The 15,718-nt window shown below is 42.5% G+C and overlaps 1 protein-coding gene across 1 annotated transcript; it reads right to left on the reverse strand.

Annotated features, from left to right (window-relative positions):
• Positions 1 to 1,755: 1,755 nt before the first annotated feature.
• ppiab (peptidylprolyl isomerase Ab (cyclophilin A)) lies at positions 1,756 to 7,558 on the reverse strand (the record flags this gene model as incomplete). Its single annotated transcript, XM_080418548.1, has 5 exons — positions 1,756 to 1,891; positions 4,727 to 4,899; positions 6,259 to 6,347; positions 6,822 to 6,852; positions 7,490 to 7,558. The coding sequence occupies 5 exons, from the start codon at positions 7,556 to 7,558 to the stop codon at positions 1,756 to 1,758; spliced, it is 498 nt and encodes a 165-aa protein (XP_080274674.1).
• Between the last annotated feature and the right edge of the window lie 8,160 nt (positions 7,559 to 15,718).

The following is a 15,718-nucleotide window of genomic DNA, read 5'->3' on the forward strand; positions in this document are numbered from 1 at the left end:
TCGTGTCGCGCTATGAGCTTGTAGATCAGCTATTCTTTTTAAATCTCGAAAATGTAAAAGGTATCAAGGGGCTTCCTGTTTACTAGTGTTGCCATGTCCTAGGGGGTCCCCAGCTAAATGAGTAAATATAGCGGCAAAACCAGTTTTAACTACTTTAACCCTATATAAAATGGACTGTTAGAAAATACAAGCTCACAGCACATCGCAGTATGACGCTTGTAGATCTGCTATTTATTTTTTGAAACATTTTAACCACATAATTCTTGTATGGGAGATATATTTTCAGATGGCCAAATACTGTACATATTAATTTGGGGGCGTCCTTGACATGAAACGTTTTGAAAACCACTGTTGTAATATGAGGTAATTATAAATAACTCGTCTCGATTCCTTTTCATGATTATCCACGGCATGTTGGGCTTTTATTTTTTATTCAGATCAGGTATTCTAATGGGACCATTTACAAAATGTACAAAGACACAAGAGACAATAATTATGTTGGGTGAAAAACTGTCCAAAACGGTTACTTTTAACCCATTAAGACCTGGGACGCTGATTTTAGCTTAAAAAAAAGCATTATTTTACACTTTGGCTATTCAAAAATAGCAGATCTACAAGCTCATAGCGCGGCACCGAGTGCCGCGCTACGAGCTTGTAGATCTGCTATTTTTGAAAAATCTTGAAAATGTGTGCAAATCTTTGAATATATCTTGAACATTTTTAACCAAAGTCTTTGCTTCTGGGGGGTCCCTGGAACAAAATATTTTGAGATGGGGGGTCGGCAGCCAAATACATATAATTTTGGGTGGTCCTTGACACGAAAATGTTTGAGAACCACTGATATAGAAACATTACGTTTCTCAGAAAACTGTTGTAGAATCGACTTCAGGTCTTAATGGGTTACGGAAAGTGTTCCAATATATCCAATGTAGTTATTTAGTCTTTAAGCTCTTGTCAACCCATTGAAACCGAGAAAGCATCTATGTCATTTTAGATTGTAGCGTTGGCTATTCAAAAATAGAAGATATACATGAATTTAGGCAAAATGTAATTGACAGCTTATACAGGTAGATGAGCCAGGATTCAGGAAAGGAATGGATGGACAGACGGACGGACGGACGGGCGGGTGCTTTTAATTCATTAAGACCGGGAACGCATCTGTGTCATTTTTAGATTGCTTTGGCTATTCAAAAAAAATAGCAGATTTACAAGCTCATAGCGCAGAATCGAGCTTGTAGATCTATTTTTGAAAAATCGTGAAAATTGGTGCAAATCTTTGAGTACGTATATATTTTTGGAAACAACATTTTTAACTCAAATCTTTGCTTCTGTGGGGGGGGGGGGGGGGGGGGGGTCCCTGCATGGAACAAAGCATTTTGAGACAGAGGGGTCCGTGGCCAAACAAATGTAATTCATCCTTGTCATGAAAAAGTTTGAGAACCAAGTGCTGATATTATAGCAACAGAAGTTATTTTAAAAAAAACTATTAGGATTTAGAAGACATTTGTAGAATCCCCCAGAAGCAAAGATTTGAGTTAAAAATGTTCGCTTTAAGAAATAATATATTTTCAAAGATTTGCACAAATGTTCACGATTTCTCAAAAATAGCAGATCTACACTCGGTGCCGTGCTATGAGCTTGTAAATCTGCTATTTTTGAAAAGCCTAAGAAATATAAAGTGACACACATGCTTCTTAATGGGTTAAATAAGCCATCACTGCTTAAAAAAAAATAAGAAGAAGAAGACAGGATCCACTATTTAAGTTGCCCACAGTCAGCGATGACAATCCTGGCTTTGCAAGTGCCCTTCTTCGTCCCTTGTTTGTCCATGGCCTTCACCACCTCCATGCCCTCCACCACACCGCCAAACACCACATGCTTCCCATTCAGCCTGTAGAGAGAGAAGAAGAGTCACTTCATTACAACCATAGATATAAAAACCTAGATACCTCATTGGCCTCTGCAGTTCGTTGGAGCGACCTGTTTGGTATGGTGGCCGCCATATTTCCGGGGGGAACGGGCACTGGCCAATCACAGCGTGTTGACTACTGGCCAACCACAGCGCGTCTTTTCCAGGACTTCTAGTTGTCCCGCCCCCACTTGCCTCTGATTGGCCTACTGAACGCCCCCTTCTGTGACGCACGCGGAAATTTCCAGCTGCCCCCCCCGGAAGCGGAAGCGCGTCCGCCATACAGACGCTTCAGAGCCAGAGGAGGCGTCTACCTTTATATGTCTATGATTACAACACTGACAAACACAGCATGCTTCTCATTCAGCCTATAGAGAGAGAAGAAGAGTCACTGTATTACAACACTGACAAACACAGCATGATTCCCATTCAGCCTGTAAGAGAGAGAAGAAGAGTCACTTCATTACAACGCTGCCAAACACCACATGCTTCCCATTCAGCCTATAGAGAGAGAAGAAGAGTCACTTTACAACACTGACAAACAAAGCATGCTTCCCATTCAGCCTGTAGAGAGAGAAGAAGAGTCACTTCATTACAACGCTGCCAAACACATGACAAACACATAGAAGCAGTGGTGGAAAAAAGTACTAAAATGTTTTACTTAAAGGGATAGTTCACCCCCAAAATGACACTTAACCTGGATTTTCTTTTTTTTTTGTCGCATTCCTAAGCCAATAATTTTATGACCGGCAGCGGTTCCGGTAGGAGACACAAAGAGTCTCCTTTGTGTCTCCTACCGGAACCGCTACCTACCGGTCCACTGGTCATCAAATTATTGGCTTAGGGATGAGACAAAAACTATACAATATCCATGAATTCAAGTCTCCACGGGGTGACTAATCCATAGAAAAAACATATTTTTTTGGGTGAACTATCCCTTTAAGTATAAGTATCTGCAGAATGTCCCATTTCACAAGTTTTCAAAATAACATTAAATAACATGCCATCTAAATTACATTCTCTACATTGTGATCAAGAAAAATAATCCTACTGTAAGTAACAAAAACACGAGAACGAGTGACATATCTTGGTCAATCGCTATAGCATCAATGGAGGCAGGTGGTGGCAGGAAGGGGTACAGGGAGAGCAAAGTGCGATAGCAGGGGTCTTCAACGTTTTTCAGCCCAAGGACCCCCTAGCTGAGAGAGAGATGAAGCAGGGACCCCCCCCCCCCCCACTACATATTGTATAAAATTGTGTTTCAGATTATTATTATTTTTTTTTTACTTGGTCTGCTCTTTTTTCCCCTCTACACCTAAACCTCTTTGCCAAAAAATAGCCGATCTACTGTGAGCTTGTAGATCGGCTATTTTTGGCTAAAGTTCTCCTCAGAAAAAGGATGCTATAGGGTTCAAGTGGTTAATGTAAAACAATTAATATATATATATATATATATATCACACTTAGGATTTGGAACTCTGAGGACCCCCTAGGGGTCCCGGACACCCTGTTGAAGATCCCTGTGCTAGAGGGTGAGGTAATAGTGTCTGAAGAGGTGAGTCTTCAGATGACGGTGATAAATTGGTAGTGAGTCTAACAGTCCCGAGTCTGACTGCAGTGTGGAGGTTGTTGTTTTTTCACAGTCTGGGACGTGTGGAGCATTAATGTCCCGGGTGTTTTATGGAAGGTTCAGACGCCTTTCCCTGTGTTAGCTGATCTGAGAGAGCAGGAGAGGCTGTAGGGTTGGCTTTGAAGGTATGGGGGTGCCGTGCCTTTGGTTGCCTTGTAGGCCAGTGGTTTTCAACCATTTTCATTTTGAGGCCCATTATTTATTCAGCATTTGAGCCAAAGGACCACCGTTTGATGAGATTTAGACTCTCAGACCCAAAACGTAGAATATTTTGTCCACAATTCCATCCATGCTGTATTGATGTTGGTACCATTAGGAGAGATAACAGGCAAACGTTGATCAACATAACAATTCTTTAATTAAGTCATGCAGATGTTTAACACATACAGTACCAAGATCGCATCGATACGTTCTTTCAAATCCATCGCTTGAGTGCCAGGATTCCAAAGAACGCGTTGACGCGTTGTTTTGAATTTTCATTGTTTAATCTGTGATCGCACGGCTGTGTTTATTTCTCATCAACACTTTCGTTTTCCACTTACGTCACACTCACCCGGAGCCGGATGTAAAAAAAAAATTTATTTTCCGGGTCACGTTGTTTTTCTCCGGTGATTTTCGGCCAGAATAAGGAAAAACCGTTTTTCACACGGTATAAAAGACAAACGGACAGCTCAACTTCTATTTTCTTTGGTCCGGGTGACTAACAGTCATCGTCGTAGTGTATCACATCGTTTTCAGGCCGATCAGCGGGCCGGGAATTGTCGAAAACGTCACATCCTTTGAATGACCGGATATGACGTGGGCCTGTTTGGGAGGGGGCGAGCGAGGTGATCAATGTTTGGATGTGCTGCTCTCTACTGGTGGAACAATCGTAGGTGCTTGACAACACAATCAGAGAATGTATTTGAATTGACACGCAAATTGCTGGCACAGGGGTGAGTACATTATGAATAAACTCTGGCAGTCAATGTGTTAACAATAATGTAACTATTGAGAACTATTACGCTCTCAAGAGTTAAAGATCTATAAGGGTCAATTTTGGTCACCAACTCTCCCATCATTTAGCTGGGGACCACCTGGAACCCCCTCGAGGACCACTGGTGGTCCCCGGACCACTGGTTGAGAACCCCTGCTTTAAATGAACAGTATGGTTTAGTGTGTGTGTGTTGCCGGTCCAGCATCCTCACCAGTCGGTCTTTCCGGTGCAGATGAAGAACTGTGAGGAGTTGGTGTTGGGTCCAGCGTTGGCCATGGACAGCGTACCGATGCCTTTGTGCTTCAGGAGGAAGTTCTCGTCGGCAAACCTCTCTCCATAGATGGACTTCCCTCCACTCCCATCATGGTTGGTGAAGTCCCCACCCTGAAGAGACACAACAACACCAGTGGTGTAAAGTAACTAAGTACATTTAATCAAGTACTGTACTTAAGTACAATTTTGAGGTATTTTTTACTTTACTAGTATTCCCAATTTTCATTACTTTTACTTCTACCCAGTGGTGGGAAAAGTACTCAAATTCTTTACTTAAGTAAAAGTACCAATACTGCAATATAAAAATACTCTGTTACAAGTAAAAGCCCAGAATTAAAAAATTACTTGAGTAAAAGTACAAAAGTATTGGCATCAAAATGTACTTAAAGTACCAAAAGTAAAAGTACAAAATGTTTGAAAATAGCCGATCTACAAGCTCACAACGCGTCGCGATGCGACGCGTTGTGAGCTTGTAGATCTGCTATTTTCAAATAGCCTAGGTATAAAACAGGGCTAATGCGGTTAATGCATGTTTCATAATATCATAATTTATATCTGAAAAGTAAGTAGTAACTCAAGTTTTCAAATAATTGTAGTGGAGTAAAAGTACAATATTTGCCTCTGAGGTACTGAAAATTGGAAATACTCAAGTAAAGTACAAATACCTCAAAAGTGTACTTAAGTACAGTACTTAAGTAAATGTACTTAGTTACTTTACACGACTGCTTCTACCCCACTACATCTCGGAGGCAAATATTATACTTTTACTCCACTACAATTATTTGAAAACTTTAGTTACTGTAGATTTTGATTATTATTACAAACCACTTAAACGCACAGGAATAATAGACCTACAGCCCTCTCAAACACAGTCAAAAACTGTGTGTGTGTGCCTCTGCCACAAGCAACACCTGTGCTTGATTACAGACCCTGTTAAGTACCTAGGCAACCTTGGCCTTGACCGTGCCCTGCGGTGACATCATCAAAAATAACAAAAATCTAATATATGGCTCTTACAAAAAATCATATATATATGGCTCTTGTACATGATATTGAATGTTTGGTGCTATTTTATGAATGGAAACAAGACCGCAATAACTTGTTTTGGTGTTATCCTTTCAGACAAAGTGGCTGACTGTACTCGTGCTGTTTTTAAATTTCTGTCTAATAAAATATTCAATCAATCAAATCCAATGCTACAGGAGGGTGCTACAGTATGGGGTCATACCTATGTTCCCCGGGTTCTATGTTCCCCACTAAGGTTATGGTTAGGGTTAGGTTTAGGTTAGGTCCTATATTCCCCGCTCTCCCTAGGAAACGGGGAACATGCTGTAGGACCCGGGGAACATAGAACCTGGGGAACATAGGTACGGCCCTACAGTACACCCACTTTTACCCACTTAAAATAAGCTACATTATTGCTTATTTTAAGCCGTTTTAAAACCTCGTTGGACATGTGCTGCACCTTACCTGACACATGAACTTTGGGATGACGCGATGAAAGCTCGACCCCTTGTAGCCGAAACCCTTCTCTCCGGTGCACAAGGCTCGGAAGTTCTCTGGGAAATAAACAAGCTGTTAATTGGTGTCATTCAGTTAATTGGCTAATTGGCTGCTCCAGGAGCCATGATGCAGAGCTTGAATGGTCTGTGGAAAGAGGGGACTCCCTCTTTCTTTGGTGTTCCGCCCAGGTGGGCGTGGTTATGTGCCTAAACCTAACCCATACTCACAGAAAATATGCCTTATAACCCACTGGTTCCCAAACTCTTTTTTGGTCGTGACCCAACAGAGAAATGTTATGTCTTCCCGGGACTCAAACTAGTGAAAATAGCCGATCTACAAGCTCACAAGGCGTCGCGATGAGACGCCTTGTGAGCTTGTAGATCTGCTATTTTCACTACTTCTAAAGTTTTTTTTAATATATTTTTTTATGGAATTTAGATTTTTTTAATTAATAATTGTGTGAAAAAAACTAAAAAATATATTGAACATCTTTAGGGCTTATAGTTATTATTATACATAACATAGCCTACCTGCAGATTTTGGAACCACATCGGCCCGGAGCTTGAAATATAGAACAACAGTATAGGTGAGGATATGGAAGGCAACACAGGCAAAGGACACAAGTATTGCAATCGATCTTAACCCCTAAACAGATGCTATATTGTTTTTGTGCTTTTGACAGTGTGGAACTATTGGGTCAATACGATCTGCGTTGAACAGACGATCCTGAGGAGTCAAGGCTGTTCTGCCGGAGATACTGTATGGTGCCAGGGGAGCCAAAACATCAAATGCCATCTCATGTGAACATCTTCTCATGTTGAAATTGTTATGAGGGGTGGGATTGACGAAAACTATCTGTTATATTATGGACCAGGGCGTCTGCCCGTCAGAGAAATTATTCCCATCATCAGACACTTTGTACTGTATTTGCTGTGTTTTACCAAAGCCAGCCGATGAGGAAAAAGTGATGAGAAAGTGACGACTAGCTGCACTTTAGTTGCTCTTTACTGATCAGCTCAGCAAGCTGATAAAAAAAAACATCATCTAAAATCACACTAAGTTTAAAAATGTATAAGGAAACCCATTTATATATATATAAATATATATATATATATATATATATATATATATATATATATATATATATTTTACAGTAAAACAACTATAAAATAAACTGACGATGAAACATTTTTCTTACCTCCATCACAATCCTACCAACGTTTGCATCGTCAATAGTAATGTCAAAGAAAACTGTGGGATTTGCCATGGCTGAAGACAGGAACGATGCTGTTCTGGACTGTTAGACAGGAACGATGCTGCTCTGGACTGTTAGACAGGAACGATGCTGCTCTGGACTGTTAGACAGGAACGATGCTGTTCTGGACTGTTAGACAGGAACGATGCTGCTCTGGACTGTTAGACAGGAACGATGCTGCTCTGGACTGTTAGACAGGAACGATGCTGCTCTGGACTGTTAGACAGGAACGATGCTGCTCTGGACTGTTAGACAGGAATGATGCTGTTCTGATGCTAATACTGCCACAGAACGGTCTGCTGTTCTGGAAAGCTCTGCTGACGTCATGCATGTCATTCATTCATTCACAGCATCATCATGTCTAATTCAGTGCTTCCCAACCTCGTTTCCCTTCTTACATCTGAAACAAGCTGACATCCCCCACACACACACGTCCGCACGCATGAATGCACGCATGAATGCACGCACGCACGCACGCACGCACGCACACACACACACACACACACACACACACACACACACACACACACACACACACACACACACACACACACACACACACACACACACACACACACACACACACACACACACACACACACACACACACACACACACACACACACACACACACACACACACACACAAGCAGTAAAAAGAGGTCTAAACACAGAATAATCATAATGACAAGATTACTTACAAAATAAGTGGAGCAATTAGAAGAAAAACTTATAAATCAGCCATTTACCAGTTAATGTAAGGCCAAATAATTCCAAATATTGTGTTCCACTTAAAAATGTTCAGGAATTGCTGTGTTTTGTATGAAATTCTGTAGAATGCGGTACATATTTTAAATATGTACCGTGTCCTACGGAATTTCATACCGTTAAATATGATATTTAACAGACTTGTTATAAAAGTGTTCATATAAAACACCTGTTTTGTTTTGCCAAAGCAAACAATGTATTCTTAAAGCTCTATATTCTAACCATTTCTATACAAGTGTTTGCCAAAATAACAGGGGTCTCCCCGTCCATCCAGCTCTTTAGTAAAAACAAAATACATTTTCAGGTGTGCTACAAGTGTATTCCCATCAGGAGAGAGGACCCATTTACCACCTTACATTTGTATAGGGTCCCAGTTCCGTTTCAATTGTTATAGTGTCCCAGTTCCAATTGTGACTGCTCTTTTTTGTTGATGTCGTTTCATCACATCCAATGTCACTTGTTTAACCAGTATCCTGTATGAGTTCTCCCTCCTGGTCGGATAAAATTGGTATCCTGACCTGAACATGTATTTTACAGTATGTTTAATAAAGAGCTGGAGAGACAGGGAGAGTCCTGTTATTGAACAAACACTTAAGAGTATTTGTTCTATATTCTGATAGCAATCGTTGCTATAAAGTGACTATAGCGATGATTGCTATCTGAATATAGAAATCATTTAACGTTTATTTTTATCACAACAATATGACTTCAACTTACAGCACCATTAACATATAGTATGAATGCAGTGCCAACAAAGATACATTATCAGATCAATAACATGTGATACTGAAAAGAATTGCATACTGCATAGTTTGTGCCCTGATTGGTGATACATTATAAACAGACATATTTCCGATGGCATGATGATACTGCTATGACATGAACAGCTGTGGTAGAGCACTGGGTCTCAACATGGGGCCGGAGACCCCCAGGGGTCCTTGACGGGGTTCCAGCGGGTCCTCAGCTAAATTATTGATAGGTACTGTAGGGTCAATTTGCTTCCATTTGTACACTCTCAGAGCTTAAAGAGATAGTTCCCCCCCCAAAATGACTTTTTGTCTCCGCCAGGCCGAAGGCATGGCGAGAGAGTATGTTTTACCCCCTGTCCGTCCGTCCGTCCGTCCGTCCGTCCGTCCGTCCGTCCGTCCGTGAACAGCTAATCTCCGGCACCGTTGACCCGGTCGCTGCGAAACTGTGCACGCACACTCCCTGGATGCCAATTCAGAACCTCTGGCCCAAAACCTTTACATGGGCCTGTTATAGCGCCACCAGGAGGCTGATTTTTGCCAAAAAAATGTTTTGATATTACTCGTAGTCTCGTACAGATTTGATCCAAACATCACACAAATCGGTATACAGTATCTCTATAGTCATGTGATCAACACGGATCTGTCCCATTTTCCATATCACATCCTGATAGGCTAAGATTGGCTTCCAAACTTTGCAGGATTGGTTTGTTTTGAACAAAATGCCTCAAATTATCAACACAGCATGCGATTTCCGTGAAATTCTGCACTCACATTCCCACTAGGCCGAGGAAGAAATGCCACTTAAAAACTTTCAAATCAGCCTCATGGTGGCGCTAGAACAGGCCGATTCATGTTTTTACCTATAACTGGTGGCCGCCATATTTCCGGGGGAAACGGGCACTGGCCAATCACAGCGTGTTGACTACTGGCCAACCACAGCGCGTCTTTTCCAGGCCTACTAAACGCACCCTTCTGTGACGCACACGGAAATTTCCAGCTGCCCCCCCAGAAGCGGAAGCGTGTCCGCCATACAGACGCTTCAGAGCCAGAGGAGGTGTCTACCTTTATATGTCTATGCTCTAGAGGCCAAGGAAAAACCTTTGCCCTGCATTTTTCACATCTACCTTTTACAGCGCCACCAGGAGGCCGACCTTTGGAAAACTCATTTTTTTCTCTTACTCCTGTCCAAAAAACATGCAAATCGGTATACAGTGTCTCTATAGAGCACCGAAGTCCTGACGTGACTCGTTCATCCCCAGGTTTGCGGAAGTAATTTCTCTATGGAGAATAACATTGGGTCATCTTAGAATCGTCTCATATAAGAATTGTGGTCCAAAAATAAACACCGCGTGTCTGCGTTATTGTCAGGGAGGGGGTTCTGTATCGTTTATGATAGTCAGTCACTTATATTTGATACAGTCTGTTTCTGGCGAAAATGTAACTAATTCGGCGGAAGTAACATTAGCGTTTTCTCACCGTCAGTTGATGCTTCATATCCATAAGAGTCAACACGCCGGGGTCATGTGTTTATTTTTGGAACACAGTTCTTATTTGACGCGATATTAAATACGTCTACGGGATTCAGAACGGGGGTGGAAAACTGCGAACCAGGTAGACAAACAAAGGATGTCGATGGCCAAAACGCAAAACCTCCTATCTGAAAAATGTTCATTGTTGGGAAAATGAAAAAGAAAACTAAAAAATGTTGTATTTTTTTTGCACAATGCTATTTTTTTATGAAACCCATCACATAATACACCGTTTCTGGATGTCTGGACTATATTACATTATTATATGTTAATTACACTTATTTCATATAGCAAATGCAGATAGGAGGTTTTTCCCCACTTTTCCTGGATAATTCTGCAGATAGGAGCTTTTACACTTCAATGTTAAGTGATTGCATAACTAAATAATGACAAATAATACTGGCTGTAAATACATACATTTACAGCTGCAAACAGTTGCATCAGTGGTGTGGTCTAGTTTTTTTCCCGGAGGTATACGATAATCATTCCCTGCACGAGATGCGCGTGGTCGTGGGTATACGCTAGCGCGTTTTCAATGGATTAAATGGTAGACTGTATACGCTTTTCCCCAAAAAAATCTGCACTGTATACAGCGTATACAGCGTAACACGGTAGAACACACCACTGAGTTGCATTGAATGCTTTTTTATTTTATTCAACAAAAAAAAAAAAGTTTGCAGGGCAATGCTCACAAAAAATGTGCTAAGAACAGTCCCCAGCAAGAACCTAAAATAAAAGTGCTTACAAAAAGGACAACAGGAATACAATTAGGTGGACTACAAAACAACTGGCCCAGGCACCCCTCGACATAATCCCCCCTATACTCTCTACCCCCCAACTCCACCACCTGAAATACCTCCCCACTCCCACAACCCCCATTCCCCCCAACCAGCACACCACATGCCCCAAACCCCACCCACCTAAACCCTCATGCCCTCCAACTCCCCTAACTCATACAACTGGATCACCAACCTTGTGTCCAGTGTGGACAGTGGAATAGTATGTAAGATCATTGAATGTCTTAAAGAGCCTATAAGCAAGGAGGAAAGACGGATGCCTCGACCCTAGAATCACCAAAGCCAGGGAGGAGATGAGAGCAGCACACAGGGACTTTGTCGCTGACCAAAAGGGAGAGGGTCTGAGGTAGGAATATAAGCGGAAGAAGGAGGAGCTATACCACGTGTATGCAACTGGAACAACAGGAGCTGACCCAAAAGATCAGGGACATTAAAGAGGTGCATGTTAACCAGAAGTATGGCAAGAACTGGAAGCTCATCAATGACGTTTCTGGCAGAAGCTCTTCTCAGACTTCTGGGGAGAAAGCGCAGAGGAACGAGTTGAAACATGGTACCAGCACTTCAAAACACTCCTAGGAAATCCTCCTTCAACCAAAGAAGAGGATGATCCGATGTTCCCGTCTGGTATGGGAAGGTCATGGAAGACAGATCATTCACCATGGATGAGTACCAGAGGGCCAAGGCTACTATCAAGTGAGGCAAGAGCTGCAGGGAGGATGGAGTGATGTATGTGCCCATAGACGAGGTGGTGTTGGATTTTATCAAGCACACACGTCTAGCGAGCTGCCGAAGCTGTGGCGCAAAATGATCATCAATCCAGTACCAAAGTCAGGCGACCTCACCAAGACAGACACCTCCAAGGCATTAGCCTGAGCTCACAAGTCGCAGGTTTTAGACCCATCTCAGACCCTGTACTGAGAAACTCGCAGAACGGCTTCCGCCTGGAGCGAACAGCAGGCGGGCAGATACTGGTGCTGAGGAGGATACTGGAAGGAGTAAGGGAGCGGAATCTTTCAGTGGTGATCACCTTCATGACTTCCAAAAGGCTTTTGGCACCATCCACCGGGGGAAACTGATGAACATTCTCTGGGCCTACTGAGTTCCTGAGAAGATGGTTCAAATGATGGAGACAAGCTACTCGAGGCAGTCCAGGACTTCAAATAACTTGGGCCTGGACTGCTTCAATGGAATAGGACCTGAAGGTCCAGGGGGTACTTGACTAGAATGCCTTGCATGGGATGAGGAGAGTGTGGAAATCAGACATGGGAGAAGACCTCAAGAGGCGGCTGTTCGTATAGCTACAGTGTCAGTACTGCTGTATGGGGCTGAGACATGGACCGTCACAGCACAACAGGAAAGGGCCTTGGATGGAGTCTACACAAGAATGCTACGAATGGCACTAGTCACATGGACGGACCACATCAGAAATGTGGTCCTCTACGGTAACTTACCATGGGTCACAGACAAAGTCAGAGAGAGAAGGATGAGGCAGGGCACTGCGTCAGGCACCCATAACTAGTGGCAAGCAAACTGACACTATGGGAGCCAACCCAGGGCAAAGCCAGGAAAGACAATAAGTGCACCACCCTACGTAGATGAACTTCGGCGTAACACTGTAGAGCTCAAGACCCTGATCAAGACCCTGATGCTAGATAGGAGAGTGTGGAGGGCAGCGATTCAGGAGTCCTGAGTTGGTGTTGGCTAGACCACACTCGCATCGCAAAGACCCTATCCTATATGCTCCGGCCTAACTGGCCCATGCCCCCGTCAACATACCCCCCCCCATACCCTATACCCCCAACTCCACCACCTGCAATACTCCCCCACTCCCACAAACCCCATCCCCCCAACTGCCAGCCCACACATCTCCGCCTCCATAACTCAAACCCCCATCCCACTTCAGGAGTCCCGAGTTGGTGTTGGCTAGACCACACTCTTGCATCGCATCGCAAAGACCCAATCCTATATGATCCGGCCTAACTGGCCTATGCCCCCCTCAACATAATCCCCCCCATACCCTATACCCCCAACTCCACCACCTGCAATACTCCCCCACTCCCACAAATCCCATACCCCCCAACTGCCAGCCCTCACCTCTCAACCCCCATAACTCAAAACCCCATCCCACTCCATACCCTCATACCCCCAAATCCCACCCAACCCATTACCCCCACTCCCAGAACCCCCGATCTCCATGCCCCCAACCAGCACACCACAACCCCCAAACTCCACCCACCCAAACCCTCATGCACCCCCCACCCTATAACCCCCCAACCGCCACCCCACACCTCCCACACCCCATAACTCCAAACCCCATCCCACCCCCATACCCTATACCCTCCAACCAACACACCACAATATTCTCACAGGTTTGTTGGCTGCCACGGTGTTCACGTGTGATTTTGATCTGCAATTATTAAAAAATCACGACATGGACGTTCACATCTAAGCAGCAATGACAACCTCTAACCACAAGTTCAAAATGTTCAATGCCAAAACCTCCTATCTATACCTAAAAATGACCTCCTATCTACATAGATGCACATAGGAGGTTTTTACCTAGAAATAGTTAGGCTTACAAACAAACATTATGTTGTTAAATAATGCTTTTTTAATGCTCATTTTGAGATCAAGACATTCTACAGTACTGTAACAAGTAATACCATTAACATTTTTGATCAACTCACACTCTTGGTGTGATAAAGGTTTCACCACCTGACACTAATCATTAGCAATCAACAAGGCAATGCAATTAACTTGACAGTTACTAACAAATACTTAACTAGTAAGGGTGGAAGACACTTTTTTATTTTGAAAATAATTGATTACTACAAACTGAAAGACATTTAGACGGTCTACATAACATAGAATTCCCAAGTTTCAGCTCTGTCTGCTGCTCAACTAGTTCTGGTGCAGATAAGAGGTTTTGCGCTTCAACATTTTAGCACTAATTGGCACTGAACAAGATAGGAGGTTTTAGTCAAATGACTTTTTCTGACAAAATGAGGGGCGGGACTATCTTGCAGACAGACTGAGCATGTGCAGCATAGCCTATAGTCCTCATCCACAGTGAAATCCGAAAATCATGAAATTTGCACTTAGGAGGTTTTGCATTTTGGCCATCGATGTGTAAATGACGTCAGACTTCGGCGGTCTATAGTCATGTCATCAAGACGGATGTGTCCGATATTTCCTATTCCATCCTAATTGGCTAACATTGGCTTCCAAAGTTTGCAGGATAGGTCTGTTTTGAACAAAATGCCTCAAATCATGAACGCAGTGTGCAATTTCCGTGAAATTTCGCACGCACATTCCCAGTAAGCCAAGGAACAAATGCCAACCTTTTCACATTGGCCTATTATAGCGCCACCAGGGGGCCACAATAACCTACCTGACCTGGCGGAGACTTGTGCTCCGAGGAGCACTTTTTCTAGTTTTCTATCGATTTGTCACCCCATGAAGACTTAAATTCATGGATATTTTTTGGTAGGCAGCGGTTCCGGTAGGAGACACAAAGGAAACTATTTGTGTCTCCCACCGGAACCGCAGCCGGTCATCAAATTATTGGCTTAGGAATGCGACAAAAACTAAAAAATATCCCTCTAAGGTACATAATGAACAGATGAAAAACAGATGACTTATTTGCAATTGATCGTGCGGTTAACGATGAAAATCGTGCGATTAAACAGCCCTAAATTGTATACAATATTTAGTATACTCCTGCTTCATCTCTCTCTCAGCTAAGAGCAGTGGTGTAAAGTAACTAAGTACATTTACTCAAGTACTGTACTTAAGTAGGAATGTTTACTTTACTGGGGTATTTCCAATTTTCAATACTTCTACATCTCAGAGGCAAATATTGTACTTTTACTCCACTACAATTATTTGACAGCTTCAGTTACTAGTTACTAAACAGATTTAGATTATTATCGCAAAACAAATATTAACCAATTCAGCCCTATTTGAAAAATATAAATATAAAGATATAGTATTTGAAAATATATAGCAGATCTATAAGCTCACAATGCGTCGCATCGCGACGCATTGTGAGCTTGTAGATCTGCTATATATTTTCAAAAGATTTGTATACATTTTGAACTTGTGAAATGGGACATTCTGCACAATGAGTACTTTTACTTTTGGTACTTTAACTATATTTTGATGCCAATACCTTTGTACTTTTACTCAAGTAAATTTTGATTTATATCAGACTTTTAACTTGTAACAGAGTATTTCTTCATTGTATACTATTGACACTTTTACTTAAAGTACAAAATATGAGTACTTTTTTTTCCTCCACCACTGGCTAATAGGGTCCTTGGTCGTTGAA

Source organism: Gymnoscopelus braueri (genome assembly GCF_963280865.1).
Source record: "Gymnoscopelus braueri genome assembly, chromosome: 22".
NCBI lineage: Eukaryota > Metazoa > Chordata > Actinopteri > Myctophiformes > Myctophidae > Gymnoscopelus > Gymnoscopelus braueri.